This window comes from Notamacropus eugenii, chromosome 2 (genome assembly GCF_028372415.1).
Source record: "Notamacropus eugenii isolate mMacEug1 chromosome 2, mMacEug1.pri_v2, whole genome shotgun sequence".
Classification (NCBI taxonomy): domain Eukaryota; kingdom Metazoa; phylum Chordata; class Mammalia; order Diprotodontia; family Macropodidae; genus Notamacropus; species Notamacropus eugenii.
Window position 1 is genome coordinate 395,654,656 of NC_092873.1, and position 14,508 is coordinate 395,669,163.

General features: G+C 39.2%; 1 protein-coding gene across 1 annotated transcript in view; it reads right to left on the reverse strand.

Moving 5' to 3' along the window:
- Positions 1–8,688: 8,688 nt before the first annotated feature.
- Positions 8,689–14,508, reverse strand: part of NID1 (nidogen 1) — a 113,537-nt gene continuing 107,717 nt past the window's right edge. Inside the window, exons 17-20 of the mRNA XM_072647546.1 lie at positions 13,578–13,735; positions 12,443–12,566; positions 11,697–11,809; positions 8,689–10,370 (exon numbers count right to left, since the gene is read on the reverse strand). Of these exons, the coding sequence (XP_072503647.1) occupies positions 10,249–10,370; positions 11,697–11,809; positions 12,443–12,566; positions 13,578–13,735 (517 nt within the window). The 3' untranslated portion in view covers positions 8,689–10,248. The remainder of the gene's footprint in view (positions 10,371–11,696; positions 11,810–12,442; positions 12,567–13,577; positions 13,736–14,508) is intronic.

The window sequence follows — 14,508 nt, forward strand, 5'->3', positions numbered from 1 at the left end:
TCCATTCTTTCTGAAAAGGTAAAGTTCAGTGGATGTTGCCTTAGCTCTATTTAAAAATTTAAAAAGTTTAGCAAAAGGCAACGTGTAATTGGAAATCAGGAAGCTGAAACATGGCTCATGATCTCTAAGCTGTTATTCTTCTTTCATTCAGCACTGGAGGGGACATGGTAACCTCTCCAAAGTACATTAGAGGAGCGGTCACAAGTTTAGCTTAAAAATATATACAGGCTTTTATTATATAAGAGGGGGGTTAGCTAATGACATACACAAAATAATGATAGAAAAGATGACATATCGAGTTGTATGGCTTTGAGACATAGAACACAAGAGTCTCCAAATTAGCACCCACAGGGCAATAGACAGAAGAACTGATAGAAAGAGAAAATAAGCTGGTCGCAAGGTGAGGGTAAAGCAGGAAAGGAAGACAGTCGATGTTCCACTGGCATCCTTGCTTTTTGTTGTTGCTGTGTTCATCCTTTGTTGCTGAAGAAGAAAATGCCATCAAGGAAATGATGACATCACTTGCACTTGACTTTGTTTTGAGGGAGGGAGGGCTGTGTGGGTCACTAGCCTCACTTCTCCTCCAGAGCCATCTGAATTCAGTGACCAGATGTTCATCAGGATGACTGGAGATGGCTCAGGAAGCCCTGGGAGACTTGCAAGGCCAGGAGAAAATGACAAGGGAATCCAGGACATTAGATGACTCTTCCAGGTTGAACCTATGTTTACACATGGACAAAAGCTCATGAACAGGATGGGTAGGTAGGGATAGATTATGAGCTGCATGGCTCATATCTCCAAATCAGAGATCACTGATTCATCCATTTAAATATTGGGGTATTTGAGAAAGATCACTAAGTCAAAGAATCTGGATTTGAATCTTGGTACTGTCCAAAGGCAGTTGGGTGGTATAATGGAATAAGTGCTTGGTCTACAGTCAGGAAGTTCAAATCCAGCCTAAGACACTTACTAGCTATGTGACTCTGGGTAAGATCTTAAAAAAAAAAAAAAAAATTGCCTGCTTCAGTTTCCCCAACTGTAAAGTGGGGATAATCATAGCACCTACCTTTTAGGGTTATTGTGAGGATAAAAATGGAATAATAGTTATTAAAGTGCATTGCAAATTCTAAAGTACTATTTAAATACCATTATTAGGACTCATTTTGTAACTATGGGCAAGTTGTTTAATTTTCCTGTGTCTCAATTTCTTCATCTACAAAATGAGAGGATTGGAATAATTTCTAAAATCCCTTCTAGCTCCTAATCAATGATCCTGGGTACAATCCCATCCAGTGCTTTCCTTTTTTGTCATATTAATCAATCTGATAGGTGTGAGGTGCTACCTCAGAGTTGTTTTTATGTTGCATTTTTTTGATCAATAATATTTAGAGCATTTCTTCATATGACCATAGATAGCTTTAACTTCCTCATCTGAAAATTGCCTGTTCATATCCTTTGACCATTTATCAGCTGGAGATGAGTTATATTCTTATAAATTCAACTTAGTTCTCTCTATATTGAAGAAATGAGACTTTTGTCAGAAACACTGGCTATAAAAATTGTTTCTCAGCTTTCTGCTTTCCTTCTAATCTTGGTTGCATTGTTTTTGTTCATGCAAAACCTTTTAAATTTTATATAATCAAAATTTTCTATTTTATAATGCTCTTTATATCATTTTTGGTTCTAAATTCTTCCCTTATCCATAAATCTGACAGATGATTTCTTAATTTGCTTATGTTATCACTCTTTATGTGTAAACCATGCACTGATTTTGAGCTTATCTTGGTATACAATGTGGGATGTTGATCTATACCTAGTTTCTGCCATAATGTTTTCCAGTTTTCCCAGCAGTTCCTGTCAAATGATGAGTTTTTGTTCCAACTCCTGGGATCTTTGAGTTTATAGTATACTAGATTGCTATGGTCATTTTCCATAGTGTAATTTGTACCTAATCTATTCCACTGATCCATCACTCTATTTCTTGGCTAGTAACAGTTTGTTTTGATAATTATTGCTTTCTAATATAGTTTGAGATCTGATACAGCTTTACCATCTTCTTTCACATTTTTTTCATTGATTCCTGGAAAATAATTTTAATCCTGTAGCTCTGACCTTGGATGGATTTCTCCCAGAATCTCCATTTTGAGGAAGTGCCCATGCTCTGCCATGCTCAAGCCTTCATTTCTCTCTGAGCTTCATTCCTGCAATTCTGGATCTTTTCCTCATGCCCCCACAAGGCAACTTCCTCTCTTCGCTCCCTTTTAAGTTCCTTTTTATAAGATGTCTTTTCTCATTAGACTGTAAGTTCCATGTGGCCAGGTACTATCTTTCTTTTTGCTTGTATTTCATATTTCCAGCTCTTAGTATATTGTCTATCACATAGATAACACTTAATAAATGCTTGTTGAATGGAATTAATAAGAAAGGATTTTAGTGATTGTTTTGCCTAATCCCTAACCGTATGTGTATGTGTGTGTGTGTATGTGTGTGTGTGTGTGTGTGTGTGTGTGTGTGTGTGTGTGTGTGTGTGTGTCTATGAGGAAACTGGAACCCAAGGCCAAATAAATTGTCAGTGACAGAGCTGGGAGTAGAATCCAGGTTTCTGGATTGCTAGTTCAATATCTTTGAAATTATACTGTACTGTCCTTGAAGTGGTCCCCTGGGATTCTCAGCAATGTGTAGCTAGAGTAGAAGCTGAAACCAGGCCAACCAACCCTGGAAAAGTAATCCTCCTATGTCTTTGCCACACCAGGAAACTGAGTAACTACTTAGGCCTCTTCTATTGATTTCTCTTCATTGCAAGCACTTTAAGGACAAAGCATACTGGGTTAGGAGTCAGATTCCTAGGGTTTGAATACTAGCTCTGATGCCTATTAGCAGTGGTATCTTGGGTAAATCACTTACCTTCTCCGTTTCAATTTTCTCATCTGTAAAATGAAGGGGTTGGAGGAGATCTACAAGGTAGATTGAATTCTATGAATTCTGATTTTTTCAATCAGATCCTAATCTTTAGCTTTTTATCACTCCCAGTCCCTCATTCATACTAAACCTAGTCTTTGACCTCATCATTATCTCCAGTCCTTCTAGCCTTCTGTTCTATCCCAGGCTGCCATTCTGGCTTTGGCTATGCTCTCCTCCCTTCTCATCACTGACCCTTTTGGGAAGCAGTTCACCTTTATACTAGCCTTCTCTCCTGAATTCCTTTTCCTGTTGTTTATGCCTTGCTAAACCCCAACCCTGGTTTATTATTCCCATCCATCTCTGCTGTTCCTACTCACTGCTGAATGGTACTGAAAAAATCCTAAAATTATGCTCACCGGGACCCCTACATTTCCCAGCTAATCTCAGCTACAGCAAAGTAACGCTACTGCTCCTCACTAATCGATTCCTTCTCCCACTCATTACACAGCTGTTCTAATCCTTTTCTTCTCTCCTTAGGACTCCCATGCCACTCCTCTGCCCCTCCCTCCAAGGACTTTGCCTCAAACTTAAATGGCTGCACCAGACACCTCGTGCTCTTAAATCAACCTTTACATCACAACCTCCCCCAATTCCCAGTTTTGTGGAGATCCAATTGGCAGAAATTTGCTCAGGCTGCTATGGGAGCGAAGAGGGCAAAAAACAATGGAAAGTGGCAGTAGTCTCTGTCAAAAGAGAACTTGGCCAGACAAGGGAAGAACAGAAGGCACTGGGGGACAACCCACAGATGGGGCTGTGTGGCATTCCACTAAGCCTGGGGGAAAGAGTCAAATATCCATTTGGGACCAGTTCTGTTCCACACTGGCCCTCTTCAATCACTTGGGGCAGAGATCTAGACTGATGAACTGTGAATTGCCTATTATGGAAAAAAGGGTCTGAGATTCAACAATCAGGAAAACTAGGGAAACTCTCCATCAAAAAAAAAATCGAGAAGCAAGGGAAAATAAAGAAAAAAGACTGAAATTATTGAAAACCCCAGGAAGAAGAATTAAAGACTTTGAACATGAGCTAACGCCCAGGGAAGATAATAAAACAGAAGGAAAAATGACCTCCAGTTCAGGAAAGAGTTCAAGTATCTATGAATAAGTGTTATGAAATGAAGGAAAATGATTCAACACCTGACTCATCAGAGGACACAGTGGGTTTCTAAGAGAACATAGAACTATAGCAGGATATTGTTGAATAGTTTGACAAAGAAACAAGAGTTGTAAAAGCAGAATTTAAGGTCTCTACAGCAGAAGTAATCGGCAGAAGAGAAAAACTTGAATCCATGTTGGCAAAGTCTCACTGAAGAAACAACTGTTAGAGAATGCAGATACACAGAAGTGAAGGACAATCTAGAAGTAAAAATAAAGCAATGGCATTACAAGGAAGCATGTCCTTCATACAATCAAAACATAATGATCTCAAAGACAGGATGCACAGTCACAGCCTGAGGATGCACAGTCACAGTTCTCCTAGAAGAACACAAAAAAGTTAAAATAAAATAAAAAAATACTGAAATGGATGAATCCACATGAATGTTCTCCCTTTGAAGTATGTTAGGAGGTTAAAAACTTACTCCAGGGGTTCTGCCATTGTTTTGGAATTCCTCTTTTGGAACAGACTTTGGAGGCAGCTTATAGAAAATCCCTTATTGACAAGCACCCACCTTAAGAATATTCCATAGATAAGGACAACTTACCTTGAGGCAGCGTTTTTTCACTTTGGGACAGTTTTAATTGTTAATAAGTTTCAGCCTCAATATGTCTTTTTGCAACTTCTACCCATTGTTTTTATCTCTGCTCATTGAGGGCCAACAGATTAAGTCTCTTGCCTCTTTTGCATACATACTTAATATATTTAAAGATAGCTATCAGGTACTCTCCTTACCCCCAATACAGAATCGTCTCTATGCTAAACATAGTTTAGTAAGTTTCTGTCAAGTGATACTCAACTCATGTCATAAACTCAAGGCTCTTCTCCATCTGGTCACCTTCCTCAGAATTATCTCTAACTCATCATTTCCCCTGCCTCAATTTGAGTGTAAGATCCTTGGGGACAAGGATTCCTGGCACACCATAGGTATATAAGAAATGTTTGCTGTTTTATTTTTGTTGTGATTCCTAAAATGTGACACCCAGAACCGAGCACAATACTCCAGATGATAACTGAGTACAATACTCCAGATGTTTTCTGCCTAGGGCAGAGTACAGTGGAAACTCCTGTAGTCTCAAAATTTCAGCTGCATTTTTTGGCTACCATTGCTCACTAGAAATGTATAGTTAACTTGTAATTCACTGAAATTCCCCAGAGCAAAGGATCTGTCTTTTTTCTTAAAGAGGATCATTTTTCACTAAAAGGGCTAGGGAAGGTATATTCCTAGAATCCACATTTATGATTTAGTACTACATGTTATTATAAATGAAAATTAAGTTATAAAATTCAGTGACATTATGAGTTACCTAAAATTTATATGGGCTAGCCTGGGAACCTAGTTACTCTTTATGTGAAATGTGTTCTGAGTTCCAACTAAAAATAAATTTTTGGAACACAACCAGTTTATAAGGTGGGAATTCATGTATATTGGGACTATATTGCTTCACACAGACTCATAAGCACATGGACTAGTTGTATTTCTTTTAAATTCTCACATTATTTAACCCAATGGTGAGCACATAGAAATTAATGTTGGAATATTGTGTTCAGTGCTAGGTATCACATTTTAGGAAGCACAAGAAAAATCACAAATATATTAGGTGTCTAGGGGCCACCATAGATGTGTTCCACAGCCTGGAGTCAGGAAGTACTTATTTCAAATCTGACCTCAGATACTTAGTAGTTATGTGAGCCTGGACAAGTCACTTAACTTCTCTCTGATTCAGTTTCCTCAACTGTAAAATGGGGATAACTGTAAAATGGCACCTACCTCCCTGGGATTATTGTGAGGATCAAACAAGAAAATATTTATGAAAATGCTTAGCACGGTGCCTGGCACACAACATCTACTTAATAAATGCTTGTTGCCTTTCCTTCCCCTAAATTCCTGTTAGTTGGTTAACTGGTTAGAATACACATAAGTACTCCAGTCTTTTTTTTTTTTTTTTTGCACTTGTCTACCCAAATATATTTTCTCTTCTTCCTTTTTTAGAATTATTCAACTCCAGAAGATGCCTTACGTCACAGAGAACCTCACCAAGAGAACCCCATAAAACTACAATCTTCGGTAAATTCTGCATAAGAATACATCTTGTGCTTTAGTGTAGAGCTCCATGTGCAGTAGTCAATCAACTGGTCAACCAGCATTTAGTAAGCACCTATATGCCAAGCTCTGAGAATACAGAGACAAAACAAGACCAAACAAAGCAGCATCATTTCTTAAGTGAGGACTTATTAAATGGGTTGAATTGAATTTGTGTGAAACAACTTTATTGAAATGGAATTTTTTTTTACAGTTTCTTAAAAAAAAAAGCCCAAAGTAAATCCTATTCTTAAACCAGGTTTTTTACTCAAGTTAGAAAAATCCTATTGCTAAATTAAATTAAATCTGCTCAGATTTTTAAAAAAATAGTTATTAACCAACCAGTGATAAGAAAACCATAGGTCCTATAATTTGTCATTCAGAAAAGCTAACACCATTGAACACAAGAAGATGCTTCATTTTGTTTTGTTTTGTTTTTTTTTACAAAAAAACCACTTTATTATTTTCTGCACTATTAATGGTACAGATGTAAACTTTAGGGAATCACCTGATAATTGCATAACTTTGGGGGAACATAGTTATTAAGCACCTTCAATGTTCTGCACATTTTTTAGAACTGACAGCTTTTAAATATTTTTTGAAAAATGTATCTGATAAAATATGAATAAAATGAAGTTATAAAAGTTATACAAAATCATGAAGAACACTTTATATAGAGCTGGATATGTTTTGATAAATATAGATCAAAAGGAATCTCATCTGTAGGATAGGCCTCAAATCAACCCCAACACTACTGGAGGGACCAAAAGATTCTCGTTCTTGTGTTTTTGGAGATGTATTCATCACAAAATAAAACTATACTTATATGTAAGGAAAGGTTCTCTCCTTACCTGGGTCCCAAGGTTCTTCTTCTATAGACATATAGAAAGAAAGGGAGGAAAGGGGCTAGAAACTGGAGGATGCATAGAGGGGAGATGGTATGGGAAGGTCATTTTTGGGAAGGAAAAATCATTGAATTATAGAATTGTAGGGTTGGAGTGGATCTCGAAGTTCATTTAGTACAAGCTCTATTGGAGGCATGAATCTCATCTATATCACCCTCAAAAAAAGTCATCTTGTCTTTGCTTGAAGACCTCCAATGACAGAAAATTCCACTTGCTATTTTCCATTATAGCTTAATTGCTTTGAGTCTTACAGGTCTTTGTCTCCAAGAACCCCCTATGGAAAAATAAAAACGAATGACCCAGAGAAGGGTCACACTAAAAACTCTTACTGGTTAATATAATTATTAAAAGAAATTTTGAAAATAGCTCTTAGCATTCTTAGGGACCTCAGGGGTCACCTAGTCAATAACCCACATCTAAACAGGAATCTCTCTTAACAGGCTGCCAAGCAATGTCCCCTTGGTCTAGATGCTTAGCATCATGCTTGGGGTATCATAATCATCTCCTAATTCTTCTCCCTGCTTACACTTTTTCTCCTCCCTCTCTAAGTCCACCCTACACACCACTGAAAGATTAATCTTCTTCAAATACCAATAACTTATTTCACTATCCTGTTAAGAGGAAGAACTCCTCTCCCAGCCCCCAACAATTTTACCTTCAAGATCAAATTCAAATTCCTTTCCTTGACATTCAAGGCTCAAGCTCCCTTTTTAATGTTACTTCCCATTACTTTCTTATACAAACTCTGTTTTACCCACTCTGATCTGCTGAATGTCTTTCAAATACACTGTACTTGTCCCCAACTTTATGAATTTCCAACTCTATGCCATTCCCCCCTCTTCAAGTTCTGGCCTTCCTTCATGACCTACAGAAAGTTCCACTTCCTCTGTGAAGGTTTTCCTGAACAATCTTGTCCATTGTCGTCTTTGGATTCCTACAGAACTTACTATACTATTCATTTGGCACTTATCTGATTATCTTCCATAGCATTGCCAGGGAAAGTGTAAGAGAGAGAGAGAGAGAGAGAGAGAAGAGAGAGAGAGAGAGAGAGAGAGAGAGAGAGAGAGAGAGAGAGAGAGAGAGAGAGAGACAGAGAGAGAGGCAGAGAGAGAGAGAGACAGAGAGAGACAGAGACAGAGAGAGACAGAGACAGAGACAGAGACAGAGACAGAGAGACAGACAGAGACAGAGACAGACAGAGACAGAGAGACAGAGAGATAAAGACATTCAGAGAGATGACAGAAAGACAGAGAGTAAATATTCTTTGGCACATGGATCCCTTTACCTCAGAACTTAGTGAGTTCTCTTTGTTGGTAATATTGACATTCTTTTGGCCTCTCCAGTTTTTTTTGCCTAAAGCTATTTAATCAATCACTACATTGCCTTCTACAGCTTCAAAATCTCTGGTCATTACCATTAAAACCAACTTAAGAAATGTAGCTTTGGACCCATATTTCTACTGTGGCATTAGCTATTGGCCTCTAAAGAGTAGATGATATAAGATCCCAAGCACGCCACTCAAGCAGCTAAAAGAGCATCTTTTTAACCAATCACAAAATAAATGGGGACAACCAATCAATAAACATGTATTAAATGCCTACTATGTGCTGGGTACAGTGCTAAGTAGTGGGGATAAAAATACAGAGGCAAGGGTCCTTGTAATAAGTCTTCATCAATAAACAATTAAGAATTAGGTTCTTTAAACTAGGAATTCAATTTTGTTTATATTTACGAAGTACCTACTGTCTGCACAGCACAATGATAACAGAGATTTGCATACAGTAGGTGCCAAATAAATGCTGAATTGAAGTGTTATGGCTGCACATTTCCTGGGATGCCTCCTGGGATGTCCAAACCATTGAGATGTGCCCAGCACCATATACTAAAAAAGAGACCACTTGCATCTCCCCTCCATTACTTCTCACAGTCATCTTCCTCCCTCTGAAGCATCATCAAGTTTGCAGTTTTTCTCCTAAAATGAGAAGAGAGGACTCATTCCTCAAGAATGAGAAGATGGAAGGCCAATAAGGACAGTCCACATAGTGAGTAAGGATACTGGATAAGGCACTTGAAATCATAGAAATCAAATTAGGAGGAAAAGCAGATGTGAGGAGAATTTTAACTATGAGGAAGGTTAGTCTGCTAAATGGACCAGGTAAGGGAGGAGAACATGATTCTCCACAGCCTTGGTGTTAGAGAAACCTGCAACCCAGGAATTGAGTACTTGTATAAAATATTGAGACAAGGAATGAGTTGTTGCTTATGTAGTCTCTCTGGGGCTCAGTTTCCCTATCTGTAAAATGAGAAAGTTGGACCCAACATAACCCTTCCAGCTCTTACATCCTATTGTCTTGGCATACTAGATTATTGGTGGTAGGGGTAAATGCAGATGGATGCATTACAGAAGATAGCTGCTGAGAGATGCCAAAGAATCCTCCTATGCCTAAATAACTCTTGTGCTGTCCTAAAATATATTTTAGATTCATTCCTTTGGGTTAAAGCCTAGTCTACCTCATGTCATCATTAGAATGCTAATATCTTACTGGGGACAAGTGACAAAAATTTCTCAGTAGAATTCCCAGGGAAATGGGAAGGATCATAGACAAGGTTTTCTTTGTTCAAGAGTAGGTAGGAGACCAAAAGGGCCTATTTAAGACATTATAGTAGGAAGCCTTTGACAGTATGAGAGAACTGAATTTGTAGAAAGATGTAGACTAGAAGGTGAGGGCAATAAAACAGGAAAAGAGAGCACCTGGCAGGGAGATGGGAGGCCACCACAGAGGGACTTGGTCTACCTCACAAGTCTTCCTAAATTGGCTCAGGCTGGCTGTGTATCAAGGACTGAGAGAGACTCAAGAAGCCACACAATACAGCTTCACACATTTCTCCAGGAGCCTTCACCAAGAGGGTCCTTAAGGTTCTTGTATATAGATCGAGGTTTTCCTATTACAGGGAGCACAGGATGTATTTTTTTTTAGTGGCAAATGGAACACTGAAGGTCCCCAGGTTGTGTTGGTCACTGGGTCAGTTACAACTTGGCTCTGAAAGATTGGTTTCAGTCTGGCCCAGATCAAGGTAGGGTGTTGTGATTGAAAAAGTGGGCAATGTAAGTGGCATTCCTTTCTTCTCTTTGTTTCCAGTGCATTACTTCCTCTCTATGCAGTCAACACCTAGAGTGTTGTCTGGACATCGACAGGACCTGCTTCCTGGGGTAGCCAAGCAGAGATGGGTGCAGCCTCCGTTATTCACCGTGCAGTAGTTGTGGCCTGTTGTAAAGCAAAAGTGTGTTCATTTTAGTATCAAGGGAAGTCATCTGAGCTGAAACAGACAACAATGTTAACAACAATCTTCACAGAATTGTGACTCTTTTTTTTTTGACCTCTATGAATATTAAGAGGCAGTTAGCATTGCAGATAGAAGGGTGGCATTGAAGACAGAAAAAACTGGGTTCAAATCTTGCCCCTTGAGGCAGTCATAAGTGGTATAGTGGAGAGAGGACCAGTGTGGAATTAGGGACACCTCAGTTCAAAACGTGCCTCAGACATAAGCTATGTGTGACCCTGAGAAAGTCACTTAACTTCTATTCTGTCATCTGTAAAATGGATTTTGTGGGCTCTGAGTCCTCTTCTGGCTCTAAATCTATACAAATCTGGTTAAGTCACTAAAGTGCTCAATGATTCTGGCAACTCTCAAAGAAGGTACAGATGAGATCCTGACCCATATCAGTGAAGAGTTTGCAGACCAGGGAGTTCACTACATTACTTAAAGCACAGCTCTTGATTAAAAAAAAAAAATTAAGATGTGAAACTGTCCAGGATGCTCAGAACTGCAAGAGTTTTATCACTGAAAGTCTCCTCCCTGGGTTTTTTTCTTGCATACAAACCAAACTTCATGGAAGAAAACAAAATATAATGATCCTCTGGTTTGTAAGCTTTGCAGATGAACAATAACTCATCTCCCCAAATGACCAAAACTTGACTGGAAAGCCACTCCTTGTTCAGTCATTTTTCAGTTGTATCTGACTCTTTGTGACCCCAATTGGGATTTTCTCAGATGCTAGAGTGGTTTGCCATTTTCTTCTCCAGCCCATTTTACAGATTAAAAACTAAGGCAAACAGGGTTAAGTGACTTGCCCAGGAGCACACAGCTAGTAAGTGAGGCTAGATTTGAACTCATGAAGGTGAGTTGTCATGACTCTAGGCCCAGTACTTTATCTACCACCTAGGTGCCTCCCCAAAAGTTATCTCTTAAGGGGTTAAAAAAAAGTCTAGAACATTGGGCATCTCAAAATGCTAGGCATAGAAACACTGTTCCCTTCCCCCTTCAACCTTCTAGTTCTCATCTCAATGTGAACTGAGCAGTCATTATGTACGTAGAGATTGGCTGAGTGGCTCAAGAGTGAGCCACCCAAAGATTGTAATATAACCTCTTTCTCATCACTGAGCATGGGCAAGTCAAATTCATAGGACACCCCACAACCCACCTATTCAATCCCACTTCCTCCCCTTCCCCCACTTCAATTTTCCCTCCAGCTTCAAGGGGCTTGAGAACACCACTGACCACTAAACTCCAGCAGTGTCAATGACAGGTACCTTGGGGACACTGAGAGAAAGCTGTTGTTATGCCATACAACCGAGTCTGCTTGTGAGGATGGAAGCTGTCCGTTTCTTTGGAGATAGCGAGATCCACTGCCACTACAGAATTCCTACCAGCAAAGGAAACAATACAAAACATTGTTTGTTCTGCAGAGGAACCTTTTGGCAGACACAGTTAGAGTTGCCAGAGGAAAGTCAGTAAGCAAAGGCTATGAGCTTTTTTCCTGAGCAAGAATATATTCCTCCTGGGGGGAGTTTCAAGACTGGTGCCAACTTCTTGGAGGTTAGCAAGGATCAAAGGGCAATTCTCATCACCTTCTCTGGCTTAAGATGTAAGCTCTTTGGGCAGTCATGTCTCTGGCCTACCTTTCTCAGGGAGGCAGGGTTAGCAAGGGGGTTGAAGATATACTGCTAATTAAGAACTGCAATAAAGAAAGAAAAAGCAAAAGTGACATCTTTCATTCCAAATGGTGCAGGGCCCCTGTGGGTTGGATGTATATTTCAAGGAAGGCGATTTTTGAAACTATGGGGAAATTTCTGCTAACTGAAACATTTTGATGAAAAATGGCTTAATTTTCTCCTTTCTCTTCCTATTCCTACGCCTCCTCTTGCCTTAGCCACTGACAGCTCAGAGAATAGGGGAGAAGTTTCTCAGAAGGCCAAAGTCTGGGCCAAATGGACAGATGGGAAGATCTGTGGCTGCAAACACAGCAAGGGCCCCAGCCTTGTAACAGCTGACGTACGTTTTCCAGTCTGTGTAATACAAATTCTTCCCATAGCTTGTAACGGCAAAGGGATACTGGGGCCCTTCAAGGATCTTGCGCTGGCCAGGATGACTAGGGTTCATGCATTCCACCCGATTGGTGCCTGCGTAGAAAGAAAACAATTTGTTCTTTGTGCATGAAAAATAGCCCTTTTGTGTCAAAAACAGGACATGGGTGAGAAGAGTCAGTGTTACAAATGACATAGCTTAGGGAATAAATTCAACTTTAAAAAAAATTATTTTTCCTAGTTTTCTCTGACACATTCAGTTTTCTTCTTCCTTCATTTACTCATGCCTTCTTCGCAGTAGGCCATTTTTATTTCCAATAATTGTTAGCAAACACAGTAATGATGTATTTTTATAGTAATTTACAATTTAGCAGGTACTCTAAACCTATGAAATAGGTAGTACAAAGGCTAATGGCAGCCGATAACCAACAACTAATGGGCTTTTGAAAAAGTGAACTCGTAGATTGTGTCTGGAACTGGTACCATTCATAATGTCATCTTTTTTTTAATCAGAGAAGATCCAGCATTAGATTTTTTTGGTGGACCTAGATCTACCTCCAGTTTGAGGGATGGTAATAGTGAGCCCCCTTCTCCCCAACTTGGCCAAAAAAAGCTGTCCTCTAGGACATGACTGATGTAAAAAACAAAGCAAAAAAAAAAAACTCAACTGATGATGAGATCCCTGCCTGTGTCTGTTGACAGTAGTTTGAGAAATATGTTCTAGTTGCTACTGGGAACCTTTCTATAAAGAATAATAAATTCTGATGTATTCTTTGGTCAGGTAGCTGGGTGGTACAGTGGGTCAGGAAGATCTGTTTGAATTCTGCTTCAGACACTGACTAATGGGGTGAACCTGTGGTTGTTTTGAGGATCAAATGAGATGACATGTAAAGCATTTGGCAAACCTTAAAGTGCTATAGAAATGTCAGTTTAAAAAAAGTATAGTCTGTTCTGATGATGTGTTTGTAAAGGCTCTTGGAGTGGGACGACTTACATGCGGGAAATTCCCAGCCCCTCCCTTTGTTGGCAGATACTCCTGAAGTAAACCATCCAAGCCAAGGGCCAGTATTGCTCTCTATTGATTGTATCTGGGGGTATTCAAGTTACCTGCGTCTACCCAGCATAACAGTGAACTATAGGTATCAAAAGTCAACCCATTGGGCAATCCCAAGTCATCTTTCACAAGGATCCTTCTGTTGGTGCCATCCATGTAGGAAGTTTCGATTTTAGGACTTTCTCTGTTCCAATCTGTCCAATAAAGGTTTCTAGAAGAGGAAAGAAGAAAGCGGGGAAATAAGAGAGAAGAAAACAAAGGAACACTGAAGTAATATTGAAAGGATTTAAGTTCCTTTTCTAAAAGGAACCTATGATAAAAGCAAACAAACAATACCAGTAGATACTTAATATATCATGGGATAAAATCAGCAGGCTAGGAGGAAAAGAATGGGGAAGGGGTAAATTTAACTTTTCAAAGTTTGTTTCCTCCCACATGCCAATTGGACCAATTAGTTTAAGAACAAATTCAATCCACAGTCTGAGCTGATACAGCTATTTTCAAAATCATTCATCATATATAGTCATTACATAGTACAATAATACAGAATGTTCTGTAGGCTTTGAAGAGTGAAGAGGAAGGTATGGATGTGGACTCAAACAGGGGCAGGGGGCAATGATACTTGCAAACAGGTCCAGTATGTGTAAGGAAGTGGAAACTGACTCTAGTGAGATCCATTGAGTCCAAATTACACAAGAAGTGAGGAGGAAGTACTGTTTGAGAATGTCATGCTATTTAATATCCAAAGGAATAATAATAACTGCCAATAGTGATGGACTGGAATCCGGGTAAGAGTTCTGGAGTTATCCATCTCAGTCACACTTGCAATATTATTCATATTCAACACAAGTGAGGAATATGATACTTATAGGTTAGCCTCTTGGTGCATGATTTTTCAGTACAACAAGATGGTATGGACACATTACACCTGAGCCATGATACAGAGAGTTTCTACTAAATAGGGTTTAGTCTACTAAATAGGAT